Raw genomic sequence first — 16,483 nt, 5'->3', positions numbered from 1 at the left:
GTACCACACCCTAACACCCTAGTCCTTAAGTAGTGAAGTATCTATTTCAATCATGGAAGGTTCTTACTGTAGTACAGGCTGTCCTAGAACTCACGATATAGCCCAGGGCAGTCTTGAACTTGTAGTAATCCACTTGCCTAGGCCTCTGAAGTACCCAAAGCACACACTTATAATTCTTTAAGAAATTACTTATTTATGTATATGTGTGTGTTTGTGCGCATGTACCCCAGCACGTGGAGGTTAGGGACAGTTTGCAGGAGTTGGTTCTCCCGTTCCACCAAGTGAAGCTGCCAAAATTGGCAAGCACACTTACCCATCAAGTCGTCTTGCTGGCCAAGTGGGGGTGCTTTTAAAAGTGACTGGTATGAATACACGTAAGACTTCAAAGGCAGCAATTAACACAAGGTATGTCAAAATATTGCTAATAATTCTTACAGTGATTACATACAACAATATCTTGGATATGTTAAATAAGGCATATTTACACAAATTACTTCTTTTACTCTTCAAAATCGTAGCCACTAGAATATTGTTTTTTTATTGCTTACACAGTTGGCAACCTATTTGTTTCTGACACTGCTCTAGAAGGTCACAATGGGGAGAGCACCTGGAGAACTGTAAATGAAGAAAAAGAAAAAGCAGTGACAGTGCAAGGGATAGTCAAGAGAAATGATGGCCTAGGAGTCCCTTACTGAAATGGGTCACTTTATCGGGTTCAGGGTAACTGGCAAGTCATTAAAGAACACTGAGGAGAGAGGAGAGGAACCTAGCTCAGGGTCCCCCAGCTTCAGCACTGTTGACATTGTTGACATGGGGGAAACTCTTAATTTTTCACCAAGGCTGTGGTCAGTATCTCTGGCCTCTGTTCACAAGCAACAGCAGTATTCACAACTGTATCTCCCCATCTTTTTATTTTTTGAAACAGGGTTTCATTCTGAAGACCAGACTTGGCCTGGAAACCACAGATGTGCCACCTCTGTAGTGATTAAATGTGTGAGCCACTACCTTGGCAACCAAGGGAAGGACAGATCCAGATTCAATTCCCAGCTCCCATTTGGCAGCTTACAACTGTCTGTTACATCAGTCCCAGGGGGTCCCACACCCTCTTCTGGCTTCTGCAGATACTGTACTCATGCAGGCAAAACACTCATGTACATAAAGTAAATCTCAAAAAAATTAATTTTAAAAAAATGCCCTAGGAAATGTGGGAGTAGTAGATTGCCTGTGGCAGAGAACTAAGTCCAGCTGTATAGATTAAGCATCAGGGGATGAGACTAGGGGCTGAGCACATGGCTCATCCATACAGCACATACTTAGCCTGGTCTCCAGCCTGAGGTACTGTTTTGAAGGCTGGTGAGTGGGTAAATAGGGAACCTGTGAAGGTTCTAACTGTCCTAGGTTCACCCAACACCATGTAAGAAGTACCCTCTGTCGTCTACAGCAGACAGGCCTATTCCTCTACCATGCCTGCCTCAGCACGGTGGACTGCACTGTGAAACAGTCAAACTCTCCTTTGTTTCTGCCAGGTATTTTATCACAGGTAAGTAATGCAAATACAAATTTAGCAATGTAGTTCAAAGGCAAAGTTTAAATGCAGTTACTGTGGCCAAAGTATTTGTTCTTGCAGTGCTAAGGAGTGGATCCAGAGCAGTGCGATGTTAGGAGAGTGCTCTATTGGAACCACATTCCAAGCATATAACACATTTATTGAAATAATGTACAGACTGCAGCCGGCTGTAGCACAGAGTAGGTAGGGTCCTAAAGTCATTTCCATCATTAACTAAGTCAATCAATAAACAAAATGTCACTGGAACATTATACAGATATTTATTATAAACATATTAGGTACAAAGTCAATGTAAAATATAAATTTATATAGACTACACTTTAAAATTGTGCTTCATTCCTATTAGTAAAGTGAAGAAGCTAACCTATTTTAAAACCAATAAACAAACTAGTGAAGTTCACTGTATTGTACATAGGTGCAGGGACAACGTCAGACCTACATAAAGTTGTACATGACAAACCACCACAGGAATAATATAACACCCCTCCTTTCTCAGCAGCACTATTTCTCTCCCACTGTGTCAGTCTCAGAGAACAGAGGGCACAGTGCTGTATTAGGACGGCAAACAAAAGCATCCTCTCCCAACTCAGACAACTGTCCCAGTGAAGATACACAAGGGTCGTGGTCTTTTAACATATCTGGCAGTTGTAAAGTCTTTTCTTGAATGCGCCGAGAACGCCTCACTGGTGTGAGAAACTTTAGCTCTTTAACTGTGGAATTATTACCATGTTGCATCTTCTTTTTCATACTGAAAAACACAAAATTATTTCACAAATTCAAAAACATGTTCAAGTATTTATCTTACACTTTTGCTGTTTCTCATAATATACTTCTAGGTGGCAACCATGTGACAGACTGTCGTATAGAAAGGGAGAGGTAATACAAGTTCCTAGAAGTGAACAATTAGGATTATGTGAACACTTGAATAGCTGCAAAAAACAAAAACCCTGATTTCTCAGTTCCAAGCACTACAGCTACAGTGATAAATATAAACCAAAAATGTCTTGATTTTGAAAACGCTTGGAGGGAAGGGCCCAGGTTCAACTCCCAGCCTCACAGCTCACAACTGTCTAAAGTTACTCCAGTCCCAGGGGAATCCAACACCCTCTTCTGGCTTCTGTAGGCATTACATTCATGTGGTACAAAGAAACACATACAGACCAAACACTCATATACATAAAAATAAACCTTTTTAAAAAATACCTGGGGAAAGGTGAGGGCAATATGGATGGCCAGTGGTGGAAAACAAAGTCTAGTTTTTGCAAAATGGCACCACACAGGAAAAAACAAAGCCAATAATACAGTAACCAATAGGTGAAATGTCCCAACGATTCTTGTTTTTCTTTGTAGTCTAGGCTGGATTTCAATCCACAGCAACCTGTCTGCCTCAGTCTCCCCCAGCATTGCAATGACACACATGAGCCATTATAATCAGGGCTCTGTATATGACTTTTAGCATTAAAGTTTTCTTAAACAAAATTATCCCTGGAGCATGAAAACAAATCACATTACATTCTAAACATTTACCTTTGCAAGCATGGAGTTGAAGATACATTATATCTAATTAGGCAACCTGCTTCAGTTTTTGAATCAGGGGTTATAAAATCTCGGGCTGGCTCTTTTGTTTCTTTGTCTTGGTTGTTTTCACAAACTTTAACATTCCTCTGATCCTCATGTTCCTCTCCTGAATTTCCTGGTTCTATATTGACACTTGTTTCTTCAGTTTTGACTTCCTGGGTATGTCCCTTGGTTGCATGACCCTCCTCAATATTTTCTCCTATAGAAAAATTTGAAGATTTAAACATAAAATTTCAAAATGACAGAACCAAACTGCATTTCCCAATCATTACTTTCCCTAAGTATAGACTTTCCAGGGGCTTAACAAATACTAAATAATATCCTAGCCGGGTGTTGGTGGCACGCGCCATTAATCCCAGCACTCGGGAGGCAGAGGCAGGCGGATCTCTGTGAGTTCGAGGCCAACCTGGTCTCCAGAGCCAGTGCCAGGATAGGCTCCAAAGCTACACAGAGAAACCCTGTCTCAAAAAACAAAAAACAAAACAAAACAACAACAACAAAATAATAATATCCTTTGTGCAGATACAAATTTAAGAATGAAACCATCTCAGTTCTTAAGATTATGCGCCATAGTTGAAGAATAATTAACTATTAAACGAGATAAACATTTTAAGTGAAGTAAGAACAAAGGGTTGTTGGCACCTATAAAAAGGAATGTACTAGCTAGTTTTATGTCTACTTGACACAGGCTAGCATCATTTGGAAAGAGAGAATCTCAATTGAAAAGATGCCCCCCAAGATTGGTCTGTGGGTAAGCCTGTGAGGCATTTTCTTATTAATGATTAATGTGGTTGGGCCCATCCCAGAGGGAATGGGCCACCTCTGGACAGGTGGTCTTGGATAAAATAAGAAAGCAGGTTAAGACTCCCAACTCCAGCAGATTTTACCTGCTCAGGTAGAGCCCACACCAATCTGAGGAGCATACTTCAGCAACTCAGGTACAGACCACAGCAGTCAGAAAAAGGCCACACCAGTCAGAAGAAAAAAGACCCACTATTGCACCAAAGGCTAAGCTCACCACCAGGAGGCCAGCTCCCAACCTGGACAGAGACTCCCTACTAGATCAGAGGTCATGCCAGTCACTAGAAATCCAGTCCACAAAGACTTGAAGACCAAAAAGGAAACAAACCAAGGAACAAAACATCCATCCAACAAGACAAACTCAGGAATCAGGATCTAGCCAGGCAGTGGTGGTGCCCACCTTTGATTCCTGCACTTGAGAAGCAGAGACAGGTGGATGTCTGAGTTCAAGGCCAGCCTGGTCTACAGAGCAAGTTTGAGGGTAGCCTCCAAAGCTACAGAAAAACTGTCTCAAAAAAACAAAAAAGAAGGAAAGAAGCTGGGTGGTGGTGGTGCATGCCTTTAGTCCCAGCACTTGGGAGGTAGAGGCAGGTGGATCTCTGTAAGTTCAAAGCCAGCCTGGTCTATAAGAGCTAGTTCCAGGACAGCCTCCAAAGCCACAGAGAAATCCTGTCTCGAAAAACCAATTAGGGTCTAGACCTATAATCATCCCATCAACAGCCAGGGCAACATGGCACCAACAGAGTCCAGCTATCCTATGACAGCAACACAGGATTTCTTTGTGTAACAGCCCTGACTGTCCTGGAACTTGCTCTGTAGACCAGGGAACTCCTACAGCTGATAAACACCTTTAGTCCAGTGGCTGGATACAAGATTAAGTCAAAAAAAACAAAACAAAAAAAAAAACAAAAAACAAAAACAAAAAACCAGCAGTACTCCTATATATAAATGATAAATCAGCTGAGAAAGAAATCAGGGAAAGAACACCCTTCACAATATATCTTGGTATAACTCTAAAAAAGCAAGTGAAAGACCTATAGGACAAGAACTTGAAGTCTTTGAAGAAAAAACTGGAGAAGATATCAAAAGATGAAAACATCTCCCATGCTCATGAATCAGTAGGATTAACATAATAAAAATGATCATCTTACCAAAACCAATCTATAGATTCAATGCAATCCCCATTAAAATTTCAACACTTTTTTTTTTTTTTTTTTTTTTTTTTTTTTTTTTTTTTTTTTTTGTCATTAGGGAGGCTTTATCCAGCAACTGATGGAAACAGATACAGAGACTCACAGTGAGACATTAGGCTGTACTTGGGGAATCTTGCTGAAAAAGAGAGGGAAAGATTGCAGAAGCCAGAGGGGTCAAGAACATCACAAGAAAACCCACAGAATCACCTATCCTGAGCGTATAGGAGAGGATTGGAAGGAAAAAAGAGAAATGGGAAAAATATAATTATATCATAATCTCAAAAATAAAGGAAAGGAAAAAGGTAAATAAGATAAAAGGAAACCTGTATCAGTAGATTTTAGCAAAATTATAATTCACCTGAAGAAAAACTTACCCAAATTAACTTTTTCTTGACTCTTCATTGTTAGAATATCTATGATTATGTGTCGCATCTCTTCAATAGGCTTAAATTAAAAAATGTTTTGAACAAAGAAAGATGTTTACATGGCCAAAAATATACATGTAAATATATATAAGTATATAATATATATATATATATATATATATATATAGAAAATATTTGACACAGTGAAAATTTTTACAATTTAAAATAAACATTTGTTAAGATTGAAAATGGTTATTTTTCAACTTAATAGAATAAGAAAAATGCACTTAAAACACATCTTTTATCATTAAAAGAAAAAAAATCCCCTAATTTTTAGACCTTTGATAACTACTAACGCTTGCTTAATAGGAACAAAATTAATGGAAAATATGGAAAGTTATCATCCATTCAATAGCTAATTATACTGTTTAAAAGCTCTTAAAAAAAAAAAAAAACATTTTAAGGGCTAGAGAGATGACTCATTAGGTAAGAACACTGGCTAACCTTCCAGAGGTCTTGAGTTCAATTCCCAGCAACCACATGGTGGCTCATAACCATCTATAATGAGATCTGATGCTCTCCTCTTCTGGCATGTAGACTCTACATCTACATGTATAAAATAAATAAATATTTAAAGAAAAAAACAAAAAAACATTTTAAGTCCTAGTTGTATTTTGTCTCACACTGTTAAATTCATATTACTGCCCCCCTCATACAGGGTTTCTCGGTATAACAGTCCTGTCTGTCCTAGAGCTCACTTTGTAGACCAGACTGGCCTGGAACTCACTGAGCTATATCTGCCTCTGCCTCTGCCTCTGGAGTGCTGGGATTAAAAGCATGCACCACCACCGCATGCTTTTTAGTCATAAGATAGTCATTTCTGAGTATCTTAACATTGGCCAATCCAATGTATTTCACATGTTCAAATTAAATATCTGATAGAAATTAAAAGCCCCATGCTTGGAAATACAAGATGGCTTGTACAACAGAAGCCTTGGCTTATAGCTCTAGTTTCAGGATTCATTTATAAAATAATTAGTTCTGTTTTCAATGTCTTGGCCAGTTTTGATTCTTGTTTCCCAATTTCTGCTTCAGTGCCATCTCTTTCTCTCTACAGTGTCTATCTATAGCCTTGGCTCTCACTTCTACATCACTATGCCAGCACCATGACTTTATGTCATGTCCCTTCTGGCCCATCACAGGAAATGCACAGGGTATCTTGTGCTAAAACACTGTTCCATTAGACCTACATAAATGAAGTTTTAGAGGGTTGGAAAACATGCATAATGTAATCCTTGCAGTCTCCATGCTCTACTACTGAGCTATTCCAGGTCCTTTTGTAGCATTTAAAAATTCATTACTACTACATATAAAGCCACAATCTTACCAAGTTACACTATGATGTGCTGTAAAATAACTGTGAATTGTTTATAACCCAAAACTGAAGATCAGTAAAATTTGATCTTACCTGAGCCCCTGCCAGAATGGCCTTCTCATAGATTGAGATAATATTTTCAATAGGACTTGTGACTGGTTCAATACGAACAAGACATATCCAATACTTAACAAGTTTTTTGGCATCTGGAATATTATGAATCAGGTCATTCAATGTGTCTAAAATTTCTTCTTTTGGGCATCCCTAAAATACCAAGAAATAAAATGTGTGAGCTACAAATTATGAACAACTAGTAATCTGACTATAATCAAGCACAGTGAACAGGCTGGGCAGTGGTGGTGCATGCCTTTAGTCCCAGCACTTGGGAGGCAGAGGCAGGCAGATCTCTGTGAGTTCGAGACCAGCCTGGTGTACAGGAGCTAGTTCCAGGACAGCCTCCAAAGCCACAGAGAAACCCTGTCTCAAAAAAAGAAAAGTGAACAATATAAAAAGTTAACAGAGGGAGCTGGATACATAGTTTAGCAGTCAGAGCACTTGAGGATGCTCTATAGAGAATCTGAGTTGGTTGGTTCCTAGCACCCATGTTGGGTGGCTCACAACTGACTATAAACTCCAGATTCAGGGGATCCAACACTTTCTAGCCTGTGCTGGCACTTGCATACATGTGATACACATAAACTCATTTAAGTAGGGAAACATAAATAATAATAATTAAATCTTTAAAAGACATTTCTAAATTATAAAACGTACAAAAATGAAGACTCTACCTTAGAAGGCTAGAGAGATGGCTCTGAGGTTAAGCTCACCAGCTGCTCTGCCCGGGGATCTGGGTTCCCTTCCCAACACCCACATGGTGGCTCACAACCATCTGTAACTCGGGTTCCAGGGATCTGACACCCCCTTCTAGACTCTGCAGGCATCAGGCACATACACTGACATACATATAGGCAAAACAGCCATACATATTAAAAACAATAACAACTCTACCTTCTTATTGATCAGGTTAAGGCATTCAGAAATTGTCTTGTTTACTTTTTCAGTAAATAATCTCTGTTCATCTTCTTCTGCCATTGTAGTCCAAAAGGACCCAACTGGGTTTTCTTTTTGTCCCTTTGTCTCAGACTGATTAGCTATTAAGTTAGGAGGCCTTTTTAGTCCTTTTCCTTTGCCAGTTCTCCGCTCAGTCATTGGAGCTCTACAAGCAGAAGCAGTACATAAACATTATTTTGATTTTGATGATCAAATCCTGCTAAATGGAACAGATAAGTATATTTCAAATCTGAGGCTAGAGACATGGCTCAGCAGTACCAGCTGCTCTGCCAGGGAACCCTGGTATACATAATTCCCAGCATCCACACGTTTGTTTACAACCATTTGTAACTCCAGTTCAAGGAGACCTGTCACCTCCCTCTGGCCTCTGTGGGCACCAGGAACACATATGGTGCATAAACATACATGAAGAAAACTTGAAGGCTATACATAGTTCTAAACTGGTGGAACATACAAAGTATTTGTTTGCAGAGGTGAACTCTTGAACACAACAAATTGGGGAGATGTCTGGGAGACTGAGTGCTTACTGCTCTTGCAGAGGACCTGGTTTGGTTCCTTGCACCAAAACTCCAGTTCCAGAGGATCCAATGCCCTCTCACACACATCCTTGGGAGGCCTGCTCATTTCTGAAGGGAAATCAAAGAGGTGTGGGTCTGGGGGAGAGTGAAGGTGGGGAGAGGAATTGGGAGGAGTGGAGGGAGGGGAAACTGCTGTTGGGATGTAATGTTTGAAAGAAGAATAAAAAAATAGTATTAAATAAATTCTAAAAATAAAGAACCAAAGAATAATTTTAAATGGCTAAGTTGTATTTCTCAACTGTTATTAGCGTTCAGCTGAGATCAAAAGGAACCAGCAAACTACATTTAAACACATAACATTTTGATTATTATTCCATACATAAATCTGCCTATGTGATAGAAAATGGATTAAAGAAATTCTAATACATTCAAGGAAATTATAAGCCAAATTCACAAATGGTAATCTATTGAAAATTAAGAAGACAAAGTGAGTTTCATCTACTTACTTTCTCTCTTCTGTGGTTTCTTTGGGCTGAACTGATCTAGGAACAGTTGCTCCTGCCATTGTGTATCTGCGTCGGTCCATATTTTCTGACTTTTCTATCAGTCTGGTATTAGACAAATGAGTCCTGGATACACTTTCAGATGTTTTACTTCTTGATGGTGCCTTATCTCTTTTTGTGTCCTGAGAAGGTCGGGTATTGACAAAAGTTACAGCCAGTTCTGACCGTTGTAATTCTTTTCCAAGAGGTGCTTTTCTGATGGTATTATTGTGGAGGCTTCTAATAGGTGGTCGCACAAGTGTGTTCTTGGACGTAGTGCTCACAGACTTAGTGTTTACAAACTTGGTGGTAGCAGTCACACTTGAGGCTCTTATACTGACGGCGTTTACAGGTGCAGACTTAGCCTTTGTGGCTTTAGACACAGTAGGAGGAAGTTTCTTGGTTGCTGAAGGACTCTCACCTTTGATATTTGGAACCTTTCTAAATGAATTAATCTTAGACTGAACAACCTGGCCATGATAATAACCAAGCACTCGTTTTTTAGGTATGTTGTCATCCTGTTTGGGCTTTTCTGCAGTTGCTTGCATCTTTTTATTGTCTTTAAGGTGGCATGCCTTGTCTGATGTCATAGTCTGACCTTGGAAATCATCTCTAGTTGATAATAACTGCACAGCTTGAGTATTATCCTTCAAGTTGTGTATTTCTGAACTGGTTGCTTCATCAGCTTTTAATGGAATGCCATTTTTTTCAATCATGTTTCTAATATTTTCTTTATCAGCCTACAAGAGTTAAGAGAAATTAGTATTTCAGAATTCATGTCTTCATTAAAGAATGTAGGAAAGGTCGTAGTACTAGACACATATCTTACCATTTCTGTTTTGAGTTTCAGAACTTTCTTCTGTTCTTGGGCCTGATCTTCAGATATCATCACTTTCTGTTCTCTATTAGTTTAAAAAAAATAATTAGTCTGTACAAAGGAAATTTACTTTTAGAGAAGAGAAGTGGGCTTGTGTATACCAACTATGCAAATGCTCTACCACCAAGCTACATTCATGGTCCCATATTTTAACATTTTAAATTGAGGCAAGAAGTGAATTAAGTTTTGTGTAGTTAACAGAGTAAACAAGATGAGTTTAAAGCCTTAGCCCAACTTTTTTTTTTTTTAAGCTATAGACTAGTATAGTATCTGACAATCCCTTAGCAAATAATACCAATTGTGTGTAAACTCAAGATAGGAATAAAATATTGTCAATTAGACATTCCAGTAATTCTAAAACAGATCCACTAATTCAGAGAGTATGCTTAAATGTGGGGAAACGTGTTATTTGGCAGACTTGACAAAATTAGATATTTTAGAGCTAACGAAACTGTAATCTAAACAATTGCACAGTACAATTATCCTCAAACTCTACTTTCCTATTGGATGAAGTCCACCTACCCCAAGGGCCACCTGCTGTCCTCACAGTCACAGACTCAAATATTAGTCACACCTAAAAGATTCTCTTCTTGTTTTGTTTTATTTTTGTTTTCTGGGACAGGGTTTCTCTTTGTAACAGCCCTGGCTGTCCTCAAACTTGCTCTATAGACCAGGCTGGCCCCCAACTCACAGAGATTCGCCTGCCTCTACCCCTGAGTGCTGGGGTTAAAGTTGTGTGACACCATGCCTGTCTTTAAAAGATTCTTTTACTGCAATATCTAGGCTACTGTTTGACCAAACAAGTGGGCATTATAGCCTAAAAGACACATGAAATTACCCATCACAGCTGCAGTGGTACCAATCTATGATCTGTACTTGGGGACAAAAGGAATTCAAATTTGAGGCCAGGGTGTTTGGAATGCAAACTCTCAAAACCAAACACTGACCTCTACAGAACAGCATAGCTCCCAAGTCAGTATCTCTGTACACATACATACACTTTGCTTTCTCTTGGATTAGGGAGATGGCTCAGCAGATGCAGCTGCTTGCCACCAAGCCTGACTACCTCAGTTTGATTCACAAAGCATACATACCTGAAGGTTACTCTGGCCTGTACATGTGTACTGTATCTTGCATGTACCAGCACAAGTGGGTGAGCAAGTGAATATATGCACAGAATACATTTTTTAAATGTTTAATTGCTCCCCTTTAAGAGTTTAAACATATACAGAAAATGATGATCTAACACATCACCCACATAAACCAGTCAAAGGTACAAATTGAGATGTGCTGAAAGTGCCAATATACAACAGATTTTTTGAAGATTTGATGCCAAAAGAGAAGGATAAATGCCATAGTGCTTTCTTCTTTTGTGGTCCTTTTGGTGGCAAGCATCCTACTATTGAAATACATTTGCATTCCTCTTAATGCTTTTAAATATCTCGTGTTGAAGTAACAATATCTAGAATCATAACTGTATTAAGTGCTATTAAAATTCATTTCATTTTTTAAGTTAACTATGATTAGTAGGAAAATAAAAGTTAAAATGTGGCACATGTTAGGTTCTTAGTAGACAACTCTAATGTAATTCTCCAGAAATGAATTAAACTTGACCTCACCTGGATATCTGATTTTCTTGTTTGTTTGAAAACATTGTTTTTCGTATTAACAGATATTCCTTGAGTTTTTGTTTTCTTTGTTCTAAAGATGAAGGAGTAACAAAGTCAACTTTAGTTAAAACATCAAATATGGTGGAGTAAAAGTTTCTTTTACTTGGAAAATTGAGATAGTATTGTCTAAACTGATGTAAAAGTAATTCAAATTAATAGAATTGATGTTATAAAGATTTGCGAATGGATTTACCTAGGAGACTTTAAATCACACAAAGTAGAATTTAGCTAAGTCGGCACTGCCCCCACAAACACCCCACAGGTGAGGTTAAACCAAGCAGGTTAGAGGTAAGATTTAAGATGCTAAGATGTAAATGTTTATTCACTAGAATGGACCAGTTTTTTGGCACTAGTCACATAACAAAGGACATTCCTCTAACAGGCTGCTCAAGTGGGCAGAAGAGGATCACAACCACGAAGTCCTGGTCTGCCATAAAAGTCCCCTGTGCTCTTAAGTAAAAACATAATCTGCAAGATGGCCCTAGGTAACAGCTACTTGAAAAGAACAACACTGATGTACTTAAGAAATAATTCTGAGCCAGGCGGTGGTGGCGCACACCTTTAGTGCCAGCACTCAGGAGGCAGAGGCAGGCGGATTTCTATGAGTTCAGAGACCAGCCTGGTGTACAAGAGCTAGTTCCAGGACAGTCTCCAAAGCCACAGAGAAACCCTGCCACCAAAAACAAAAACAAAAAAAAAAAAAAAAAAGAAAGGAAAAAAAAAGAAAGAATTCTGGCAATTATCTTTGCTGTCCATCTCCCATCTGTCCAAGTGGCCAGACACGAAGTTTCTTGCCTCTGTTTAAACTGTTCAAAGTGTAACCAGGAGCCAAGATCTGAAGCAGACTTAACAATGGCAACATATGTAAAAATGCACAAGCCTGAAATATATGTACGCTGATGACTCTCAACCTGTGAGTTGAAACCCTTTTGGAGAATCTAATGACCCTTTCACAGAGCATTGGAAAACACAAATATTCACATTATGATTAAATAACAGCAGTAAAATCACAGTTATGAAGTAGCAATGTATTAAATGTATTACAGGGTTGCAGCATTAGGAAGGTTGACAACCACTAATAGAAGCTATTGAAATGTGTTCTTCAAGGCCAGCTCTTTTAAAGAGCTTTTCTTTCACTACTAAGTGTGCGGAGTGATTCCTCACAGGGAAGGCATGTTATTTCTGTAACAAATACAGAGGTCCCCAGTGAGATGTCCTCCTACGCCAGCCCCTTGTGCTGCTGGAAAGTCTGCTGAGATGGCTGGAGGAGTGTGGGGAAGAGGAGGAGTGCTCCCAACAGATTTCCAGCACTTCCTCTGAAGGGCACTCCAGATTCTCCAGTCAGCTGATCATTGGTCCAGCCTCAGTCAGAGGTTAGGAAAACCCAGCAGGAAACCTGCAGGATAAGCAAAGATGCCAAGACTGCCCCAACCCCATCTCAAGCAGGCCCTACCCTGTGGGATGGAGGAGGGCTCAGATCAAGCCTTAAGGAAGCTTTCTGGTATAGCCAACAACCAGGTTTTTCCATTAAGAAAACAATGGAGCCAGGCAGTGGCAGGGTATGCATTTAGTCCCAGCACTTGGGAGGCAGAGGCAGGAGGATCTCTGTGAGTTCGAGACCAGCCTGGTCTACAAAAGCTAGTTCCAGGACAGTCTCCAAAGCCACAGAGAAACCCTCTCTCTCTCTCTCTCTCTCTCTCTCTCTCTCTCTCTCTCTCTCTCTCTCTCTCTCTCTCCTCTCTCTCTCTCTCTCTCTCTCTCTCTCACACACACACACACACACACACACACACACACACACACACACACAAAGAAAGAAAACAAAGAAAGAAAAGAAAAAGAAAACAATGGAGGAAGCCAGGTGGTGCAAGCACTCAGTGCCAGAGGCAGGTGAATCTCTGTGAGTTTGAGGCCAGCCTGGTCTACGGAGTGAGTTCTGGAGGGGGAGAGGGAACAGAGGGAGGGGGAGGGGAGGAGGAGGGAGGGAGGGAGGGAGGGAGGGACGGGAGGGAGGGAGGGGAGAGAGAGAGAGAGAGAGAGAGAGAGAACAATGAAGGGAATGTTGTAACTTTGGAATGAATGTGTGAGTTCTGGAGGTGCTGTTTGTCTTGTCTGTCTGCCAGAAGAACTCTCTGGTATGTTACAGAGACCTTCCTACCAATATGGGGGGGCAAGGTAGGAAGAACTTTGAGAAAATTAGCTGCCTTTTTAGCTGGACTGAATCAGATAAACTAGACTAAAAACTAATTTTCACCCCTGAAGCCTACACCATCTGTGCCCCCAGACTGGAGCTGCTGGCCCATAGATCTCTCTCTCTCTCTCCCCACAAAAAGTCCAATTAAGACTCGGGGCTCCTTCCATAAGTAGGAAGGAGTTTTGAAACCTGTTCACAACAAGAAAATGGCTCTGGTATCTCTAAACGGAAGAGGGCTTCTCTAGTCTCGAGTGGGCCATATAGTATCCTCCACTGAGCCCTGCCTGAGCTAAAGTGGCTGCTGGAGCCTCTGGAGCAGGAGCTAACAGGTCCCCTCCCCTTCTTGCAACCAGGGAGACCAGGGGCCCCACCTCAGAGAGGCCACAAGTAGGTACACAGCTAGTTTTTCCTGGCAAGAGAGCCACTTAGCTGTGCATCTCTAGAGGCAGTCTGGAGACAAGCTATGCTGAGTCCAAATGCTTGCTCTTTCCACCAAATCTTTCTGTTCTTGGGCCTCCTTTGCCTGCTCAAGAACAGCTAAGAGATAAACTATTTCCAATAGAGGCTCCTATTGTTATTTCATGGTATAAAGATGCCTATAATAAAAACAGCCAATGGGAAACTTCCACATGGGAAGGATAAAAGAGACCCACTGTCTAAAATCTCTCAGAGGAACTCTAGCAACATAGCTTTAACAGGGCTCCCTCAGTTAAGTTTTGTTAGATGATGTAAACATAAATTTAAAACTCCACATGCTAATAGGTCAGGTTCTCCCAGCATCCCTCAGTCCCGACCTGTTGCAGGATATGGCTGGCATACCCCTTTCCCTAGAGGCTCTTGCCTATATAATCTTGATATTTTGGTTACCCTTTCTCTCAAGTACCTTTGGCCTCCTGGCTGCTGAACCTGGTTGCCTTCTCTCCCTGTTCTCTCTCCCCAAGAAAGCCCAACTCAGCCTGCTGGTATCCACTCTGCACTCTCCCACATGTCCCTGCCTCTGACTATGCTCTCCTATATGTCTACAATAAACTTTCTCCACCACCATACCTAGGAGCAGGCATGTCCTTTCCTTTCTTTTTCACTTCTTTTTTTTTTTTTTTTTTTCATTCAGTTTACCTGGAAACTCACAGGGCCTGATGGTTTAACAGTACATTCACAGGTGGTATTAATTTATTGTATTACCCTATGCGTGTGATTTGGATTTAACTTTCCTTTATATGTTGCATATGTTCAGAACTCCAGCTGTGCCTGCCTAAAATAATTATAACTGGACTTGTAATAAATTACTATTCCCTCAAAGAGGAGAGTCAAAGTCATTGTACCCTAACCTGAGTGAGGCACTCCTCCCAGGTAGCTGTATGCAATCAGGCTCTAATTTTATGAGGCCTCAAGGTTTTTGTAGATATGGGAAAAACTAAGGGGAGGAGAGGCACAACACCCCTTTTAGGAAAAACTTCTTACAGCAAATGACAAATTTGTTATGGTTATGTCTCATTGTATTTAATTTTTTTGCTTGTTTGTTTTTGGGACAGGGTTTCTTTGTGTAGCCCTGGCTGCCCTGGAACTCTCTGCAGACCAGGCTGGCCTTGAACTCAGAGATCATCCTGCCTCTGCCTCCCAAGTACTGGGATTAAAGGAATTCGTCACCACCCCCAGTTTGGTATTTACATTTTTTTAATTGTCTAGTCAAGATGATTTACATGTAAAGCTTAAGATAGCTGGATGTTTCCAGGACTTAAAATGGTTTGCTAAAACTACAACTACAGATGTCTAGCTCCCTGAGGACTCTACCCCCAAATTCTTTATTCTTGCATACACAGAGGGTTCAATCATTCAAGGTTATTGCTGTCTCTAAAGTTCTTGGTGAGACTCAACTTTCTCAGGATCAATGGGATCGTAAGAAAAAAGTTATATCTCTAATAAGGGTTAAATTCTTTTAGATAAGTCTGGAGAGATGGCTCAGAAATTAAGAGCACTGATTGCTCTTTCAGAGGTCCTGAGTTCAATTCCCAGCAACCACATGGTGGCTCACAACCATCTGTTATAAGATCTGGTGCCCTCTTCTGGTATGTAGATATACATGGAAGCAGACTGATGTATACATAATAAATAAAATCTTAAAAAATGTTTTAAAAAATTCTTTTAGATAGGATAAATTACATCAATAAAGACAGGGACAAAACCATAAAAGCTTGAGGCCAAGCCACAGAGGTCTGAACATGTCAAACAGGACTTACGGAGTTAATGGTTAAAATGATCTAAGGTTCCTATGCATATAATAATAAAAGCTGACTTAAAGATGTGTGTCTTGTCACTTGTGTCTTTGCTAACTGTGTTAAGCTTTAACTATCTGGAGAAACTGAATCATACAGAGCTGTGGTAAGAATTAATAGTGCACCTTTTATTCTTCTGTCTCTTGATGACAACCAATCTTCCTGTTCTCTGCTATAATTATGCTCTTGTGATAAAATGAGCTACTGAATATAAAGGTTCCGTTAAATTGACTTAGACTGTAAGTACTCTTGTGATAAGATGAATATAAAAGATCTGTTAAAATGACTTAGATTTTTTTAAAACTACACTATTGCTGGGCGTTGGTGGTGCACACCTTTAATCCCAGGACTCGAGAGGCAGAGGAAGGAGGATCTCTGGGAGTTCGAGGCCAGCCTGGTCTCCAGAGAGAGTGTCAGGATAGGCTCCAAAGCTACACAGAGAAACCCTGTCTGGAGGAA

At 40.2% G+C, this 16,483-nt stretch overlaps 1 protein-coding gene across 1 annotated transcript in view; it reads right to left on the bottom strand.

Annotated features, from left to right (window-relative positions):
* Positions 1-1,802: 1,802 nt before the first annotated feature.
* Ckap2 (cytoskeleton associated protein 2) overlaps positions 1,803-16,483 on the bottom strand; it is an 18,700-nt gene continuing 4,019 nt past the window's right edge. Inside the window, exons 2-9 of the mRNA XM_027395258.2 lie at positions 11,507-11,588; positions 9,840-9,912; positions 8,975-9,750; positions 7,888-8,095; positions 6,973-7,143; positions 5,514-5,583; positions 3,095-3,344; positions 1,803-2,315 (exon numbers count right to left, since the gene is read on the bottom strand). Of these exons, the coding sequence (XP_027251059.1) occupies positions 2,069-2,315; positions 3,095-3,344; positions 5,514-5,583; positions 6,973-7,143; positions 7,888-8,095; positions 8,975-9,750; positions 9,840-9,912; positions 11,507-11,588 (1,877 nt within the window). The 3' untranslated portion in view covers positions 1,803-2,068. The remainder of the gene's footprint in view (positions 2,316-3,094; positions 3,345-5,513; positions 5,584-6,972; positions 7,144-7,887; positions 8,096-8,974; positions 9,751-9,839; positions 9,913-11,506; positions 11,589-16,483) is intronic.

This window comes from Cricetulus griseus, assembly GCF_003668045.3.
Source record: "Cricetulus griseus strain 17A/GY chromosome 1 unlocalized genomic scaffold, alternate assembly CriGri-PICRH-1.0 chr1_1, whole genome shotgun sequence".
Classification (NCBI taxonomy): domain Eukaryota; kingdom Metazoa; phylum Chordata; class Mammalia; order Rodentia; family Cricetidae; genus Cricetulus; species Cricetulus griseus.
This window is presented reverse-complemented; position numbering and strand designations above follow the sequence as displayed.